This window comes from Podarcis erhardii (genome assembly GCF_964252035.2).
Source record: "Podarcis erhardii genome assembly, chromosome: 1".
NCBI lineage: Eukaryota > Metazoa > Chordata > Lepidosauria > Squamata > Lacertidae > Podarcis > Podarcis erhardii.
This window is the reverse complement of record NC_138497.1, coordinates 120,913,050-120,930,419: the sequence shown is the minus strand read 5'-3', so window position 1 is coordinate 120,930,419 and position 17,370 is coordinate 120,913,050. Positions and strand designations below refer to the sequence as shown.

General features: G+C 43.3%; 1 protein-coding gene and 1 long non-coding RNA gene across 4 annotated transcripts in view; both read left to right on the top strand.

The window, feature by feature from the left end:
- The window catches only part of LOC309335783, a 141,773-nt gene that overhangs the window by 96,571 nt on the left and 27,832 nt on the right, over positions 1–17,370 (top strand). The gene's annotated exons all lie outside the window — the stretch shown is intronic.
- The window catches only part of CALCRL (calcitonin receptor like receptor), an 87,458-nt gene that overhangs the window by 46,896 nt on the left and 23,192 nt on the right, over positions 1–17,370 (top strand). For 2 of the 3 annotated variants that reach the window (XM_081838415.1, XM_081838417.1), the window contains exons 2-5: positions 10,161–10,264; positions 11,176–11,347; positions 14,294–14,404; positions 15,848–15,960. In XM_081838415.1, coding sequence (XP_081694541.1) covers positions 10,214–10,264; positions 11,176–11,347; positions 14,294–14,404; positions 15,848–15,960 — 447 coding nt within the window. In that variant the 5' untranslated portion in view covers positions 10,161–10,213. Of the gene's footprint in view, positions 1–9,479; positions 9,552–10,160; positions 10,265–11,175; positions 11,348–14,293; positions 14,405–15,847; positions 15,961–17,370 lie in introns of all 3 variants that reach the window. The other variant, XM_081838416.1, reaches the window with a different exon arrangement.

Genomic DNA, 17,370 nt, shown 5'->3' with positions numbered 1-17,370 from the left:
ATTCATAAGCTCTCACAACATAGTGCAAGCCATCAGGTCACTTGTGTTATTTCATTGGGCATGAATCCTGCGATTGAACCTTGAAACATTCTTTTCTACAGGGGCCATTGGGTGAAAGTCTGGAAAACCAGTACATTTGCTGCCTTTTTCCCCACTTGCGGTGTGTTTGTTTGCAGAGTGGCGGCTCTAATCTATGGTTTATGAGGACACCACATTAATTTCATTGCACCGCACATTACGCTTGAGTACTTTCAGGGCAAACCAAACAATACAACGATGCTTTTATCCTTGCTTAGGTTTATTTGAGAGCAGGGCAGTTAAATCATGATCAGCAGATATGACAGTATGTTTCCATAATTCAGTCTGAGCTCTACTGCTCCCTTAGTCACATTCAACCATTTGCTATCTGATTGGATTAGTATCACAGGCATTATGGGTGGCAAAGAACACTATTTTGATATGACTGGTGCAGCAGAAAAATAACATATAAAAGCCATCAATTTCAGTGAATTCGGAATTTATGATATTTCACTGTTTCTCAAACACGCAGTGCTATTTTTCCAGAAAAAGAGGTGCCGAAACTCACCATGAATGCTCCCGTCATTCTCTTAGAATGGCAATGGCGCCCACCTGAGAGGTGCTAGCGAGTCCTGGCCCTGCTCACCCATGATTTCTTTATCTTAAGAATAAGAAAATCTAATTTCTTGCACTTTCAAGGGCCCTGAGAGTGTTCCTAATAAGCATGTACAGTGGTACCTCGGTTAAGAACTTAATTTGTTCTGGAGGTCCGTTCTTAACCTTAAATTGTTCTTAACCTGAGGTACCACTTTAGCTAATGGGGCCTCCCACTGCTGCCAGCACATGATTTCTGTTCTCATCCTGAAGCAAAGTTCTTAACCAGAGGTACTATTTCTGGGTCAGCAGAGTCTGTAACTTGAAGTGTCTGTAACCTGAGCTACCATTGTAGTCAGTACCACTCAGTTTCATTTTGGCTCTGAAATCCTAAAGACAGCAGATCAGCTCTTCCATCAAATTACTGAGGGAGCACATCTCAAACAGAAATGAATGTAGGCATGTATTGCCCTTTCGCTTTCTAATTACAGAGTTAGTTACAACAGACAAGCAAGCAAAGTTGGGGAAAGTGGTAGAGCTAATGGCAACTCCAGGCAGTGCTGCAAAAGACTGAACCCCCGGAGAGCCACTGCAAGTCTGTACAGACAGTGCAGATGTACCCTTTGTCAGACTCTGTACAGTGGTGCCTTGGTTTAAGAACAGCTTACCGTATTTTTCACTCCATAAGACGCACCTGACCATAAGATGCGCCTAGTTTTTAGAGGAAAGGGGGAAAGCCCTGTGTTTTTTTAATCAGCTCACAGTTGTGCAGCTTCGTTTGCAAAGGGGAAAAGCCCCGTTTTTTGAGGGTTAAAGTTGTTGAGCTTACTTTGCAAAGGAAAAAAATCCTGTTTTTATGGGGTTCAACTCACAGTTCTGCAGCTCCTTTAGGGAAAGGGAGCCATTTCTACAGTTTCCAGACAGATAATCTCATCAGCCAGTCACATGTCGCTGGGGAAACAAACAGCCTCCATCTGCAGAACATTCAACAATGGAGGCCTGGGCAAGGGGGCGGGGCCAGAAAGGGAGCCAGTGGTCGACCACACATTCACTCCATAAGACGCACTGACATTTCCCCTTACTTTTTAGGAGGGAAAAAGTGTGTCTTATGGAGTGAAAAATACGGTAGTTTATGAACAACTTGGATTAAGAATGCTGCAAACCCAGAAGTAGGTGTTTTGGTTTGTGAACTTTGCCTTGGAAGCAGAACATGTTCCGCTTCCTGTTGAGTGTGTTCCATTTGTAAATTGAGTCCCCCGTTGCTATGGGAAAGCACGCCTTGGTTTAAGAATGCTTTGGTTTAAGAACGGACTTTCGGAACTGATTAATTTCGTAAACCAAGGTACCACTGTACAGTCATACCTCGTGTTGCATCCGCTTCATGTTGTATCTTTTCACGGTACATCCCGCGGCAACCCGGAAGTACCAGAATGGGTTACTTCTGGGTTTCGCCACTCTCACATGCACAGAAGCGCCAAATCACGCTTTGCGCATGTGCAGATGTGCCAAATCACACCACATGCCTGCGCATACTCACCACTCCGAGTTGCGGGCATTTCACGTTATGGACGGGCCTCCAGAACGGATCCTGTTTCTAGCACGAGGTACCACTATATTAGGCAGATTGCTATGTTCCTAAACTAGTGACATTTGAAGAGGGACGCAGGTGGTGCTGTGGTCTAAACCACTGATCCTCTTGGGCTTGCCGATCAGAAGGTCAGCGGTTCAAATCCGTGGTACAGAGTGACCTCCCATTACTCTGTCCCAGCTCCTGCTGACCTAGCAGTTCGAAAGCTCGCCAGTGTGAGTAGATAAATAGGTAGCGCTGTGGCGGAAAGGTAAACTTGTTTCCATGTGCTCTGGTTTCCGTTACGGTGTCCCGTTGCGCCAGAAGCGGTTTAGTCCTGCTGGCCACATGACCCAGAAAGCTGTCTGTGGACAAACACCGGCTCCCCTGGCCTGAAAGCGAGATGAGCGCTGCAACCCCATAGTCGCCTTTGACTGGACTTAACCGTCCAGTAGTCCTTTATCTTTACTTTTTTTAATATATATATGAAGATGTAACCATAGGGACATTTATTCCTTATAAAAAATGCATTTAATTGAGAAAAAAAGGAAAAAGAAAAAGCACTGAATTGAATAAGGGTCCTTTCCAGTCAAGCTGGAACGGCGTTTGCCCACTTTTGATGTCAGCCCTTGCAGAGAGCATCCCTTGACTTTATACAGACATCTGATTCCCCTTTGATATTTGCAGATGCATGTCTGAATCGAAAAACCCATCACATTTCTTTCTGTACGGATGTTTACTTATTCCTCTTTCCTTGGTCCTGCTTTTAACTGTGCTTGTGTTGTGATCAGTTTCAACTTTAGCGAAGTTCTCTCATTTCTTATTAAGGCTGTCCAGGTTTTGGCATCAATGCAAAGCATTTTACTACAGAGCGAGCGCATTTCTGCTTTGCTAAGTGCACTTTGCAAGGCACATTTCCTTTGATGCAGCAAGCTTGATTATCGAGCATAAAGCAAGCTTTGCAGAATCTAGGCTAGTGCTGTGTACTCCATTTTCTAGAAAGTAGTCTTCTCTTAGGAAAGCGGCTTATTTTTTTTTGCCTCCTCGTGACACTTTTTTAAAAAAATAGAATTTTGGTGGTTCCAGAGTTCTTGTTTATTAATTTAATGGTGTATATAACACTTGCGGACCCTCCAAGTGTGCCTGTTTTCCAGGGACAGTCCTAGATTTACAGGAACCATCCTGGTTTCTGAGTTGATCCTGGAATGTCCGACTTTTCCTTAGGACATCCCTATTTTCATCGGGGAAATGTTGAAAGGTATGGAGTTATTGGACCCCTGATCCAAAGAGATAAGTAACTACACAACTTTTAGAAGACATCTGAAGGCAGCCCTGTATAGGGGAGTTTTTTGTTTTATTATGTTTTTATATATGTTGGAAGCCGTCCCTCATTTCATGGGTGAATTGTTGGAGGTTATGCACTTGCATGGTAAAATAGCTTCTAAGGAGTTTACAAGTATAGAATACGACGTAACTAAAATGCATAAGTAAATGCATAAGTGCATAATTAAAATACAATAAAAGAATTCCATCAAAGGAATAAAAGCATCTGCAATTGAAAAATGCAATAAAGCAAATCAATTTAATGATGATGATGATAACAACAACAACAATAATAGTACTATTTACAACACATAAAAAATTGTCAAGCATTAGACATTCTTCTTCTTCTTCTTCATCCGTAGCTGAGTAAGATTGTCTTCCATAAACACGGTTTTAACAGTGAGTCCGCAAGTGACTGTGGAGGCCAATTGTGAATCCACATGTCCTTCCGCAGTGGGGACACAGGTTTCTGGGAAGGAGTTGATCACGGTGTGGATTTGCTAGGTGTGCCTTCCTCTTAGCATGTTTCTCCCCTTCGTCCTGCGTTTGAGCGTCTTCAAAGCCCATGACACCTTTGGTAAGGGCTGTTCTCCAATTGGAGTGTTCGCAGGCCAGTGTTTCCCAATTGTTGGTGTTTATACTACATTTTTTTAGATTTGCCTTGAGAGAGTCTTTAAACCCCTTTTGTTGACCACCAGCATTACACTTTCTATTTTTAAGTTCGGAATAGAGTAGTTGCTTTGGAAGATGATAAATTTACCAATACAGGGTTGCCTAACAATTAATAAAAACAAGTAAGGCACAAGTTCAGGGGAATGCTTGCTTCTAAACAGGTGGATCTACAAGAGCTGGAGTGTTAATACCAATTGTTGTTGTTGTTCAGTCGTGTCCGACTCTTCGTGACCCCATGGACCAGAGCATGCCAGGCACTCCTGTCTTCCACTGCCTCCCGCAGTTTGGTCAAACTCACGCTGGTAGGTTCGAGAACACTGTCCAACCATCTCATCCTCCGTCGTCCCCTTCTCCTTGTGCCCTCCGTCTTTCCCAACATCAGGGTCTTTTCCAGGGAGTCTTCACTTCTCATGAGGTGGCCAAAGTATTGGAGCCTCAGCTTCATGATCTGTCCTTCCAGTGAGCACTCAGTGCTGATTTTCTTCAGAATGGATAGGTTTGATCTTCTTGCAGTCCATGGTGCTACCGATAGGAAGTGCTAAAATCCGCAATATTGGTTCACCAGCAAGAAAGGCTTGCCGTCTTCAGGTATTTTTGGCCATTCTGCTTGAATGCAGAAGCCAACATGGGTGCAGGGAAACTGTGATGAGCTCCACCCCCTTGCTCTCTCTCCCCCCACATTGACCCCCAACGCATGGAGGAGGCAGAGATGGGTGTTTGTGTTGGACTCATGTCCTCTTCTCCCCGCTCCCCGCTTGCATCTTGACTTTGCACGCAAGTAAAATGCCCAAAGAGAACTTTTTGGTCAGATGATGTGATGATGAGATGCTATCTCTTCAGGAACGAGCTTCTTTGGTTTCCCAGATTATTCTGCCCAGTAATGAACATGTGTTGCCTTTAGGAAGAGCGAGCGTTTTCAAAATGTGTTCTTTCAAGCATGACAATGCATTTCTTTTCTAGCAGGGCTTTGTTTGAAATAGGGTGTTGCTTTCTTGCTTCTTCTTTTTTGGCACCAGGTTGCTCAGGAAAGAAAGTTATTTTAAATGTCCATTGAGGACATGTTTTTAAAACAGGAAAAAACACGGCGCTGAGTTGATAATAGTTTGCCGCAAAAGGTTAACCCAGTTTAAATGGGTTTGCCATCACTAGCAGATGGAACATGATGTTCTAAGCCAGTTCTCAGTTCAGAGCCACACAGCGCAGGAAAGTAGAGGGCTTCTTTGTGGAATTCTGGACCTGTTTTAAAACACATCTTTGTTCATTTTCCACCTGTGTGAAATAAATCTAAAAGTAAAGGGACGCGGGTGGCGCTGTGGGTTAAACCACAGAGCCTAGGGCTTGCTGTTCAGAAGGTTGACAGTTTGAATCCCCACGATGGGGTGAGCTCCCATTGCTCGGTCCCTGCTCCGGCAACCTACCAGTTCAAAAGCATGTCAAAGTGCAAGTAGATAAATAGATACCGCTCCAGCGGGAAGGTAAATGGCATTTCTGTGCGCTGCTCTGGTTCGCCAGAAGCAGCTTAGTCATACTGGCCACATGACCCGGAAGCTGTACGCCGGCTCCCTCAGCCAATAAAGCGAGATGAGCGCCGCAACCACAGAGTCGGTCACGACTGGACCTAATGGTCAGGGGTCCCTTTACCTTTTACCTAAAGGGACACAGGTGGTGCTGTGGGTTAACCAATCTTTGTTAACCAATATACACTTGTTTTTTTGGTAGAGGATGCAACCACAATTAAGTTAAATCGGGATTTTTTTTAAAAAAAAATCTTTTGACGTACATTATATGTAGGTTTTTGTGAAAGACACCACATCAGGTTGTGAAATCATGCTATGCACTTACTTGGAAGTAAAACCCATTCAGATTAATGCCACATATGTCTAATAAGCATGCCTAGAACTGAGTAAATATGCTTCATATCCCAGTCCTAGCTTGAGAAGAATTTTATCACACCTATTTAAAAGAGTTGTATTTGTCCAAAATAGTATCCATGGAGTCAGCTGTTTGTTTACTGTCATAAATCTATCTTGTAGGTCATGACTGTTGGAGAAAATAAGTCTGAAGATTAGAGAGTGGAGTGTATGGGAAAATGCTGCTTGAGTCTAGACAGAGCTGTGCATGTAAGAATTTAAATTTCCATAGTACAAAACAGAGTTGCTTAAACAACGCAAAGCCATGGAGCGAGATCAAGCTATTGGCATAAAACCCACTCAAGGCCATTGATTTCTGTGGGGTTTCACTTAATACAGTGGTACCTTGGTTCTCAAACACCTTGGTTCTCAAACAACTTGGAACCCAAACACTGCAAACCTGGAAGTAAGTGTTCCGGTTTGTGAACCTTTTTTGGAAGCTGAACGTGCTCCGTTTTGAGACTTACACTTCCAAGTTTAGTGCCACACTTCTGTTTGGAGTGTTACACTGAAGTCTATCTGTTTTTGCTACTTATTTTGCATTTTTGTGGCTCTTTTTTGTGTGTGTGACTGTGTGGAACCCAGTTCAGCTACTGATTGATTGTGTGACTGCAGTACAGTGGTACCTCGGGTTACAGACGCTTCAGGTTACATACGCTTCAGGTTACAGACTCCGCTAATCCAGAAATAGTACCCCAGGTTAAGAACTTTGCTTCAGGATGAGAACAGAAATCGTGCTCCAGCAGCGCGGCGGCAGCGGGAGGCTCCATTAGCTAAAATGGTGCTTCAGGTTAAGAACAGTTTCAGGTTAAGAATGGACCTCCGGAACAAATTAAGTACTTAACCTGAGGTACCACTGTACACCAGGCACATCCAACTCCCAAGAAACTGTGATCTACTCACAGTATAAAAAGACTGGCTGTGATCTACCCATTGTCATTGCCAAGAGTTGTTGAGATTTTTTTAGGGGAGGGTTGGCCAAAGTTGTTGAGCTATTTTGGGGGGGATCTACAAAGAACACTAAGGCGGTCAATTACAGTGGTACCTCAGGTTACATACGCTTCAGGTTACATACGCTTCAGGTTACACACTCCACTAACCCAGAAATAGTACCTCAGGTTAAGAACTTTTCTTCAGAATAAGAACAGAAATCGGGCTCCGGCGGCAACAGGAGACCCCATTAGCTAAAGTGGTATCTCAGGTTAAGAACAGTTTCAGGTTAAGAATGGACCTCCAGAACGAATTACATTCTTAACCCGAGGTACCACTGAACATTGTTTATTACTTTCATTTTATGGATCAATGGTCTCATTAGATAGTAAAATTCATGTTAAATTGCTGTTTTGGGGATTGTTATTAAAAGTCTGAAATGGATTAATCCATTTTCTATAGGAAAGCGCGCCTTGGTTTTGGAACACTTTTGTTTTGGAACAGAGATTAAGTTTGAGAAACAAGGTAACACTGTATGGCTATCACCCATTGGCCACAAAAGCAATGGAGGATGGATGAGCAGTGCTCAGTGTTGTTGAGGATATTTCTTCTTCCTTTCGATGATCAAATTAAGAACATATGATAGGGGCTTCCGGATCAGAGATCCGTCTTTCCAAGAAAATCTATTTCTATCAGTTGTGTCCCAGATGTTTTTGGGATGCAAACAAGCTGGGCATGGGGGCAAAATGCCTCTCCTCTTTCTCCTTCAGTCTAACAGCTGACAGTCAGTAGGGGTATGCATTTATTTCAAAAAAACAAAGGCAAAGGGCTAATGAATGCTCCCCCGTTCATTTTCATTTTCACTTGTATTTGTGAGCTTGCAAACTGCCTGAAAATTGACATGCACGATGTGCAGAGGTAGCAGTTCAACGTGTGAATATTTCATGCCTTTTGTCTAGAAAATGCCAAAGGTACAATCTGGAGAAGAGGATGGGTCTCCTCTAAAAGGAAGCTTATTGGGTGTCCTGTCCTTTTTCATCACCTCTAAAACAAGGAGAGCCAGTGTGGTGTAGTGGTTAAGAGCGGTGGACTCATAATCTGGTGAACCGGGTTTGTGTCCCTGCTCCACCACATGCAGCTGCTGGGTGACCTTGGGCCAGTCACACTTCTTTGAAGTCTCTCAGCCCCACTCACCTCACAGAGTGTTTGTTGTGGGGGAGGAAGGGAAAGGAGCTTGTTAGCCACTTTGAGACTCCTTAGGGTAGTGATAAAGCAAGATATCAAATCCCAAGGACCTTTTGCCCAGTTTCAAATTTGGTGCCCTGAGAGAATCGTAGAATTCTGCACATTTGGTGCCGTTTGAACAGAAAACACCAAAGTTATGGGCATTGGAATGCAGCGGGGTCTCTGCTGAAACCAGTGAGCGAGCAGTTAAAGTAAAATGAAGCTGATTAAAACGAAGGCATTTTTGTTTTTCAAAAAAGTTTTGTTTTGTTTTCCTTCACCTTTACATCACACCGTTAGTACTCACTGACATCCTGGAAATTGCATGCAGCTACTATGGTTAATTGTGGTTGGTAGAGACTTGTCCTCTGAAATTGTCTGTTCTCCTTCCAGAACAGCCTCAGGCCATCATCAAATAATTCAATATTTCTTCACAAAGAATAAGCCAAAGAACCCGGTCCATGCAATGTCTGCTAGACTCAGCACAACATGTGTAATGACTTCGCTTGTGCCATTATTGAATGCAGAGTTTGGGAAGGGAAGCAGGAAGAATGGTTTCAGAAGGGTAAGCGGGACCAAGGAGAAAAATAGGATTGGTGACAGCTGATGTGGAAAGGGAAGCAATCTTATTCAGCACCATTTTGGTCCTTTTTAAAAAATCAAGTTTATTTATGATTTTCATTTATAACAAATAAACATCTCAAGAAAGAAATTAAAACAATTCTCACATATCGAACTTTGACTTCCCTCCCCCTCTTTCAGCTGTTCCATGAATTTACCCTCTTTTTTTTACACCCTTCTGCATATCCCAATAAACACTATGAATTCTTTTCCTCATCCATTTCATACATGTTTTAGAAACTGCAAGTTTTTACAGTAATCCTGCTAATGTTTTAGTTTGTTTACGATTTGTTTGTAAATCTCCAATAAACGATATCCATTCCTTGATAAAAAGTCTGTTGTCTTGACTTCCTATCCTTCTAGTAAGTTTCACCATTACTGCATAGTCCATGAATTTCTGTAACCATTCTTCTTTTGTCGGGACTTCTTCTTCTTCCCGTTTTGGGGCAAATATCATTCTTGCGGCAGTGATTGCACACATGAATGAATATCTATATTGTTTAGGTAACTCTGATCCCATCATTACCAAGAGAAAAGCTTTGGGTTTGGGGTTGTTGCTTTTTAAAAAATTGCACAGTTTCAGTCCTGGCTTGTGTACCATTCCATCTTTCGTCTTGCAGGCTCTTCCCTTGCCCCCAGATTGGTACTAGAGTCCATGGCAGGGGCAAATAGGAAGGTGGAGAGGAAGAAGGGTAATTTCCACTTGTGGAAACAAAAGTCTGTTGTGCATAGGTAAAGGGACCCCTGACCATTAGGTCCAGTCGTGGCCGACTCTGGGGTTGAGGCGCTCATCTCGCTTTATTGGCCGAGGGAGCCGGCGTACAGCTTCCGGGTCATGTGGCCAGTATGACTAAGCCGCTTCTGGCGAACCAGAGCAGTGCACGGAAACGCCGTTTACACTCCCACTGGAGCAGTACCTATTTATCTACTTGCATTTTGACATGCTTTCGAACTGCTAGGTTGGCAGGAGCAGGGACCAAGCAACGGGAGCTCACCCTGTCACAGGGAGTCGAACTGCCGACCTTCTGATTGGCAAGTCCTAGGCTCTGTAGTTTAACCCACAGCGCCACCCTCATCCCTTCCTAAATATTTAGTACACAGTTAAACCATTTGTCACTTTTAAGTTGACTACAATGAGAGTAATTAACCATATATTTTAATTTCTTCCTTTCAGTGAAAAAAAATGGAAATGAAAGTGCTTAACTTTGGCTGGTTATTGTTCTTCCGGTGACATGAGTGTCTATTCGGTTTAAGGTTGCTTTTTTATTTTATTTTTTAAAATGTGTTTGTCTTAATTTCAGCCACACTTTTTTTCTGAACTACGGTGCAACAACTACACTAGCTATATTGAGTGATGGAGACAAATTGGATCATGCAGATGGTGTTCCTCTTAGCTCAGACCTTGGTGAGTTGCTTTCTTTCCCTGAAGTTACTCATACAGTATAATAAAGGTGTTTTTCTTCTTCTTTTTCAATATGCATATGCAAAGCACGCATATTACGTTACCGACACCATCAAAATCAGGTCAAGTCTCAGATTTTCATGCTTTTCACTCCGATAGCATATCCCTCCCTCAAAATAATAATAATAATAATCTGAAAACTGACATTGCTCATTTGGATGAATTATTCATTTCTGCAAGCTTTCAACATTTCTGCAATGAAACAATGTGTTGTGTCTAATGCGCCACATGCCTGGTTCCACTGCTGCAATGGGATTGATTTTTATTTCCTTCCCCTGTGTGCCCCCCAACCCTCTGGAGCTGATTTTGAGGGTGTATGAAGTGGCTGGGGGCAACAGGAGAGGAAGAGGAAGCTCTGTGCATGCACAAGATTTGTGGTGGCAGTGGAACAGCCCCATCTCAGAGGACCCACTATTCTTTCTGTCCCTTAAAAAGTGAATTCTCAGTTGCAAACTGCAGTGGAAAGTCATTATCTCACAAGGAAATCGGTCTTGTTAAGTCTTAGTTAATTGTGGGAATTTGATCAATGAATAGATCTCATTTGCATAAATTTGCATACGAACAAAAAGTGTTTCCACCACCTGCTTATTTTAAACTGGCACAGGCATATGACTACATTTAAAGAGTCATGCCTGCTGTGCAAGAAAAATGGTGGAAGGGTAGAGCCTTGTAGGTTGTGACCAATGGTTTTTACAGGTACATGTATAAACCTCTTTTTAAAAATCTCCCGCCTGGTTTCTTGGAAGAGGCCTCTTTCAAGGAATATTTCGCCCCAGTTATTCTAACTAATTAATTGACGAAATACTGCATCCCTCCTGAGAACGGTGGCAATTTCTTTCTCCCTTTCTATTCAGATTTTTGTCACGGCGGTTCCGGACGAGAATGCAACCAAAGAAGGCTATATAAAAGGGGATACGAACGCAACCGAAGATATCTATGGATTAAGCGTAACTGTGAATAAAATCATGACAGCACAGTTTGAATGTTACCAGAAAATTATGCAAACACCTTCTCAAAAGAATGAAGGTAAAAAAAAAAGAAACCTGAAATGTTATTTAAAAAAAAAACACAACCTGAACAAACCCATATATTCTGAATGAAAGCATTGTATCTGTTGTTACTTAAAATTACATTCTGAAAAACAAAGGCAATCCCCATGCAAGCATAATATCTCATTCAGACCACTGCAGGAAACCGACTTGTACAGTCTTCCTGGTAGGATGCCATCCAGCCTTCGCTTAAAAAGCACTCTTGATGCCTTATGTACCGTACTTTTCCGTGTATAAGACGAGGTTTTTTTACTGTAAAACAATGTTCAAAATCGGGGCTAGTGCGGAAGGGGGACTGGCGTTTGGTTGCCAGTGGCGATTGGGTGGGTGATTGGGTGGCTGCTTTGGATTGGCTACTGCTGTGTCCATTGGGTTGGCGATTGGTGGCTGCAGCAAGGGCTGCTGTGGATTGGCTTCCGCTGCGGCAATTGTAGGTGCGCTTGCCAGCTGCTGGTGGCGAGCGGGCCGACGCTCTGTGCTTTCGTGACATGTGCGATCGGCAGTGTTTGTCACTCTGGTGAGTGATTTTTCGCATCCCCCCCCCCCATAAAAGCTCAGCAACTAGGGGCAACCCTCCCCAAAACTGGAGTCCCCCAAAATACATAAGGGCGTCTTATACACGGAAAAATATGGTACAGTGGTGCCCCGCAAGACGAACGCCTCGCAAGACGGAAAACCCGCTAGACGAAAGGGTTTTCCGTTTTGGAGGCGCTTCGCAAAACGAATTTCCCTGTGGGCTTGCTTCGCAAGACGAAAATGTCTTGCAAGTTCCTGCGGGTTTTTTTTCCTCCCCCCCCTTTTTCTAAGCCGCTAAGTCACTTATCAGCTGATCCGCTAACAGTGGCGTAGCGTGGGTTGTCAGCACCCGGGGCAAGGCAAGTAATTTGCGCCCCCTAACCCATGGATTTGCGCCCCCTAACCCTTGGATTTGCGCCCCCTAACCTTAACACCCAGATGTTTCGCCTGGTGCGGCCGGGCCCCCCCTGCACCCCCCACGCTACGCTACTGTCCGCTAAGCCGCTAAAAGCCGCTAAGCCGCTAATAGCGCTAATCCGCTAAGCCGTCAATGGGCTTGCTTCGCAAGACGAAAAAACCGCTAGACGAAGAGACTCACGGAACGGATTCTTTTCGTCTTGCGAGGCACCACTGTATTAAGGATCCCTCGCAAACAGTTCAGAGGAGGAGGGAAAGAACATGAAGCAAACAAACTCAGGGAGTTGAAAGGTGCAGCACACGGTACATGGAATTACATATTTTTAGAAATTATCCTAACTAAATCAGGGTTTTGAAATTGTGGACTGCAGGTCTCAGCAAATCAATGAGACCTAAAAGAAATGGGACCATGCAGACCTTCCACCCCTAATTTTGACCAGCTGCATCAGAGGCCCTGGCAGAGCAAACCAGTTTGTCACGTAGCTTCACTCTAGCATTCTGCTTCATGTATATATTTAAATTTTCCGTTTTACAATTCAAAATACTCATTTTACATCCTTAAGATAACAATGACTTCCCTTCTTCTCTTTCCATGGTTCATTTTACCTATCACAAATCCCTGCATATTTTACAAAAACTATACCAACTCAGTATTCCATTATTGTACCCATCAAAACTTGTTTATGCCGTTGAATTTATCTTAATGCTGCCAGCGTTTCCAACTGTATACAGTTATTTCCCAATGTATTCAACCAATGATTTCCAGTCTTCTTTAAATGCATGTTCTTCTTGTTCTCTTATGCTATGTGCGAATTGTGCATTTTCTGTCAAATTAAGTTGCCATTTTTCTTTAGTTGGGACCTTGCTCGTTTTCCATTTGGGGGCCAGTGCTTTTTTTCTTTAAAAAATGTTTAGAGGTACTCCCATTATCCTACTCATATTGAAATACTGCCTCTCAATGAGGCCAAACTTCGATTCACAAAATGTTTAGGGGGTATGCGTACCCCCACGTACCCCCAGGAAAAAACACTTTTTGGAGCTAATAGCATTCTGCTTCTTGGTCATGCTAGTGTCAAGCTTCTGCCTTCTGGAAGAAGGTACAGGGTTATAAAGACTAGGACTAGCTCCCTGAGAAACAGTTTCTATCCAAAAGCGATTTTGGTTTTAAATGCAATGTAAGGTGGCACTGTGGGTTAAACCACAGAGCCTAGGACGTGCCGATCAGAAGGTCGGCGGTTCGAATCCCCGTGATGGGGTGAGCTCCCGTTGCTCGGTCCCTGACACACGTCAGAGTGCAAGTAGATAAATAGGTACCGCCCCGGCGGGAAGGTAAACGGTGTTTCTGTGCACTGCTCTGGTTCGCCAGAAGCGGCTTAGTCATGCTGGCCACATGACCCAGAAGCTGTACGCCAACTCCCTTGGTCAATAAAGTGAGAGGAGTGTCGCAACCATAGAGTCTGTCACAACTGGACCTAATGGTCAGGGGTCCCTTTACCTTTACCTTTATGGGAGTATATTGTATTTAAAAATGGGGTATCAGAGTTTTTAGGGGGCTAACCAGGTTGTGATAGCAGGCTGCTTGGTTTTTGAATGTCTTATGTAGATTTTTCAATTTCGTTGTTCTGTATGGGACAATGACAATAAAGATTATCGTATCGTATCGTATCGTATCGTATCGTATCGTATCGTATCGTATTGTAGGGTGACAGAGCCTCAAGAGCTCCCAATAATCTATAGATACTCAAGAGGATATGGTAGTGATGTTTGAAAGCCCAGATGAAACAGATGTAGTGGTCATGGGGGAAGGTTTTTTGTTTACCTCGAAAGCAGATATGTAGCCATTGCAAATCCACTGGACTTGATCCAAAGGTCAGCTTCCTGGAACAGAAGGAGTCCTTCTGTCAAAGGAAGTCTCCTTCCGCAGAAGGACATTCTTCATGGTGACTTAGGATCAAACACTTCATAACTTCTTCACTCGTCTTTTGCTTAGGTCCTCATTGCAATAGGACATGGGATGGCTGGTTGTGCTGGGATGATACTGCTTTGGGGAAAACAGTCGTCCAGAACTGCCCTGATTACTATCAGGACTTTGACCCCTCAGGTAAATCTCTGCCAGTGAGGAAATGTATTAAAATGTGAACGAGTCTCACCAATACCACGGGGAAGATGCTGTTTGTGGTGCTGCTCTTGTGCCTTTCTAAAAGCCACTCTCTGGCCCATTTAAGACCAGCCTTAGACCAATATTGGTTCCTACACATTGTACCAGGCAGAGGGCCTTCTTGGTAGTGGCGCCCGCCCTGTGGAACGCCCTGCCATCAGATGTCAAGGAAATAAACCACTTCCTGACTTTTAGAAAACATCTGAAGGCAGCCCTGTTTAGGGAAGTTTTTAAAGTTTGATGTTTTATCGTGTTTTTAATATTCTATTGGGAGCCAACCAGAGTGGCTGGGAAAACCCAGCCAGATGGGTGGAGTATAAATAATAAATTATTATTATTATTATTATTATTATTATTATTATTATTATTATTATACCTAACTACAGACGGGCAAATGGGTCAATTTCAGTTTCCCCCACTTTCACATTTTTCGAGTCTTAGGTCTGGTTCTTTGCATTCCCACATCACTTTGCATTTTTAAAAAAGATTTTTTAAAGTGCCTTTCTTGGCTACCGAACTGCCTTTAGCTTGAAAGGATTTCAGTTCTGTAGGCCGGAATATATTGTGCACTTTTTCTCTTGATGCTGAAATGCCAAACCAGGGCAGAATTGTCATTCACCCAGAGGTGAGACAACCAAGGTTAGGACAGCCAAGCGGTTTGTTCGAAGCCTCCTAAACTGCACTGGAGCCCAAGGGTGAGAGTGGGTCCCGCAAGACCATCTTGTGCCTAAATAATGTCATTTGAACTTTGTGCTTCAATTCAACAGTTATTGGACATTTATGCCATTTAATTTGTAATGACTGCTCCCCGCATAAAACGGGGGGCGACCTTTGCATGGACGCGCGCAGCCCCTGGACCTGGAGTGGCTCCATCAGCACAGGCTTGGCTTTGCCTTCCCCCAGGTGGGATACCTGGAGGTCTTTGCCTGCCTCAGTCAGTTGTCCATTCCCACCTGGGGGAAGTGTTGCCAAGGAGACCAGGCCAGGTAGAGGAGGGACTACCTGCCCACACAATAGAGGGAGGATCTTACCTGGGAATTTGTAATATACTAAAGGGCAGTGAGTGTTTCATTTGTGTGAAAAGGTGTCATGATTATAATCCAGGGTGCAATTATTTATGTTTACAACCCACTTTAATGCATGTTTCTCTATTTCAGTGTGAGTGCACAGAACCTTTGTGCTGCATTATTGCGTTAATGCAACCTTAAGTGATATATTTGCATTTACTTCCCAAGTCAAATAATGAGATAGATCGGGTTTGTTTGTTTTTCAATTTCTCTGAAATTTTGACATCTTCTTTTATTTTTCTACATCTATTTGTTAAATACAGAAACAAGAGTAATGACTATGTGTGTGTTTTTCCCCTCCTTAATTTTCCGTAACAAGAAAAAGTTTTTAAGACCTGTGAAGAAAATGGGCAGTGGTTTGTACATCCCGAAAGCAACAGAACATGGACAAACTACACACGCTGTAGTTTAGGAGTAAATGATAAAGTGCAGGTAGGCTGAAAAATGAATATTATCGGGGGATGGGATCCATTTCAAAAGCACATGGAACTGATGTTATTATGGCATCATGCGCCTTTTGATATGCAACCTTTGTTTTTCACCGCCGTGGTATTTCAGGGAAGTTTGAAATGCATGTAGTATTTTACCAAATGGTTCCTATTGGTTTTACTCATGGGTAGGCAAACTAAGACCCAGGGGCCGGATCCGGCCCAATTGCCTTCTAAATCCAGCCCGTGGATGGTCCAGGAATCAGTGTGTTTTTAAATGAGTAGAATGTGTCCTTTTATTTAAAATGCATCTCTGGGTTATTTGTGGGGCACAGGAATTCGTTCATTTATTTATTTTTCAAAATATAGTCCGGCCCCCCACAAGGTTTGAGGGACAGTGGACCGGCCCCCTGCTGAAGAAGTTTGCTGAGCCCTGGCTCTTTTATTGCCCCTTCCAATTGGGCAGATAGTATTGCATGCTATAGAGAGAGGGGCTCACAAATTAGTGAGGGCAGGATCATAAACAGTTGTTGTTTTTTTTAAGGAACTGCTGCGTGTTGGATGGGAGACATTAGCAGTTTCCATGAGTTTTTATTTGATAAAGGTACATTAGAAACGTTACAGAAACTTACCAATCCTTGAAGCAGTCTCTTTTTTGTTATATTTTTACTGCGGGTTAGGGTTCACCCCAGCAGCACTGAATTATTTACCAAAATACAGTGGTACCTCGGGTTACAGACGCTTCAGGTTACAGACACTTCAGGTTACAGACTCCGCTAACCCAGAAATAGTACCTTGGATTAAGAACTTTGCTTCAGGATGAGAACAGAAATCGTGTTCTGGCGGCACAGTAGCAGCGGGAGGCTCCATTAGCTAAAGTGCTGCTTCAGGTTAAGAACAGTTTCAGATTAAGAACAGACCTCCAGAACGAATTAAGTACTTAACCCAAGGTACCACTATACTCTTATTCTATAAGTTAGATCTGCAAGCTGCATATATTCCATCCGTTTAAGTTGCCATTCTTCTTTGGTTGGGATCTCGCTCGTTTTCCATTTTTGCGCTAACAAAACACAGGCCACTGGAGTGGCATACATAAATAACGCACCACTGGTCTTTGAAGCCATGAATGCACAACATTAACCACAATCCGTATCTATCTTGACGTTTCTTGAGAAATTTCTCGATATGTTTTCCCTCAAACCAGCTTCCATCCAAACGGAAAACTTAAAGGCATGTTCACTGTGCAGTTAAGGCAAAGTGTTTATGGTTGAGACAGCCATTGCACACACGCAGATGACAGCATATATGCCAATGACAGCTTCGCAATCGGGAGTTAGTAGGGGGGTGCCTAGCCTGACCCAGTCTCTACCCACTGGTGTGGACAGGCAATGGGTGGCTTAGAAGCACATTGGAC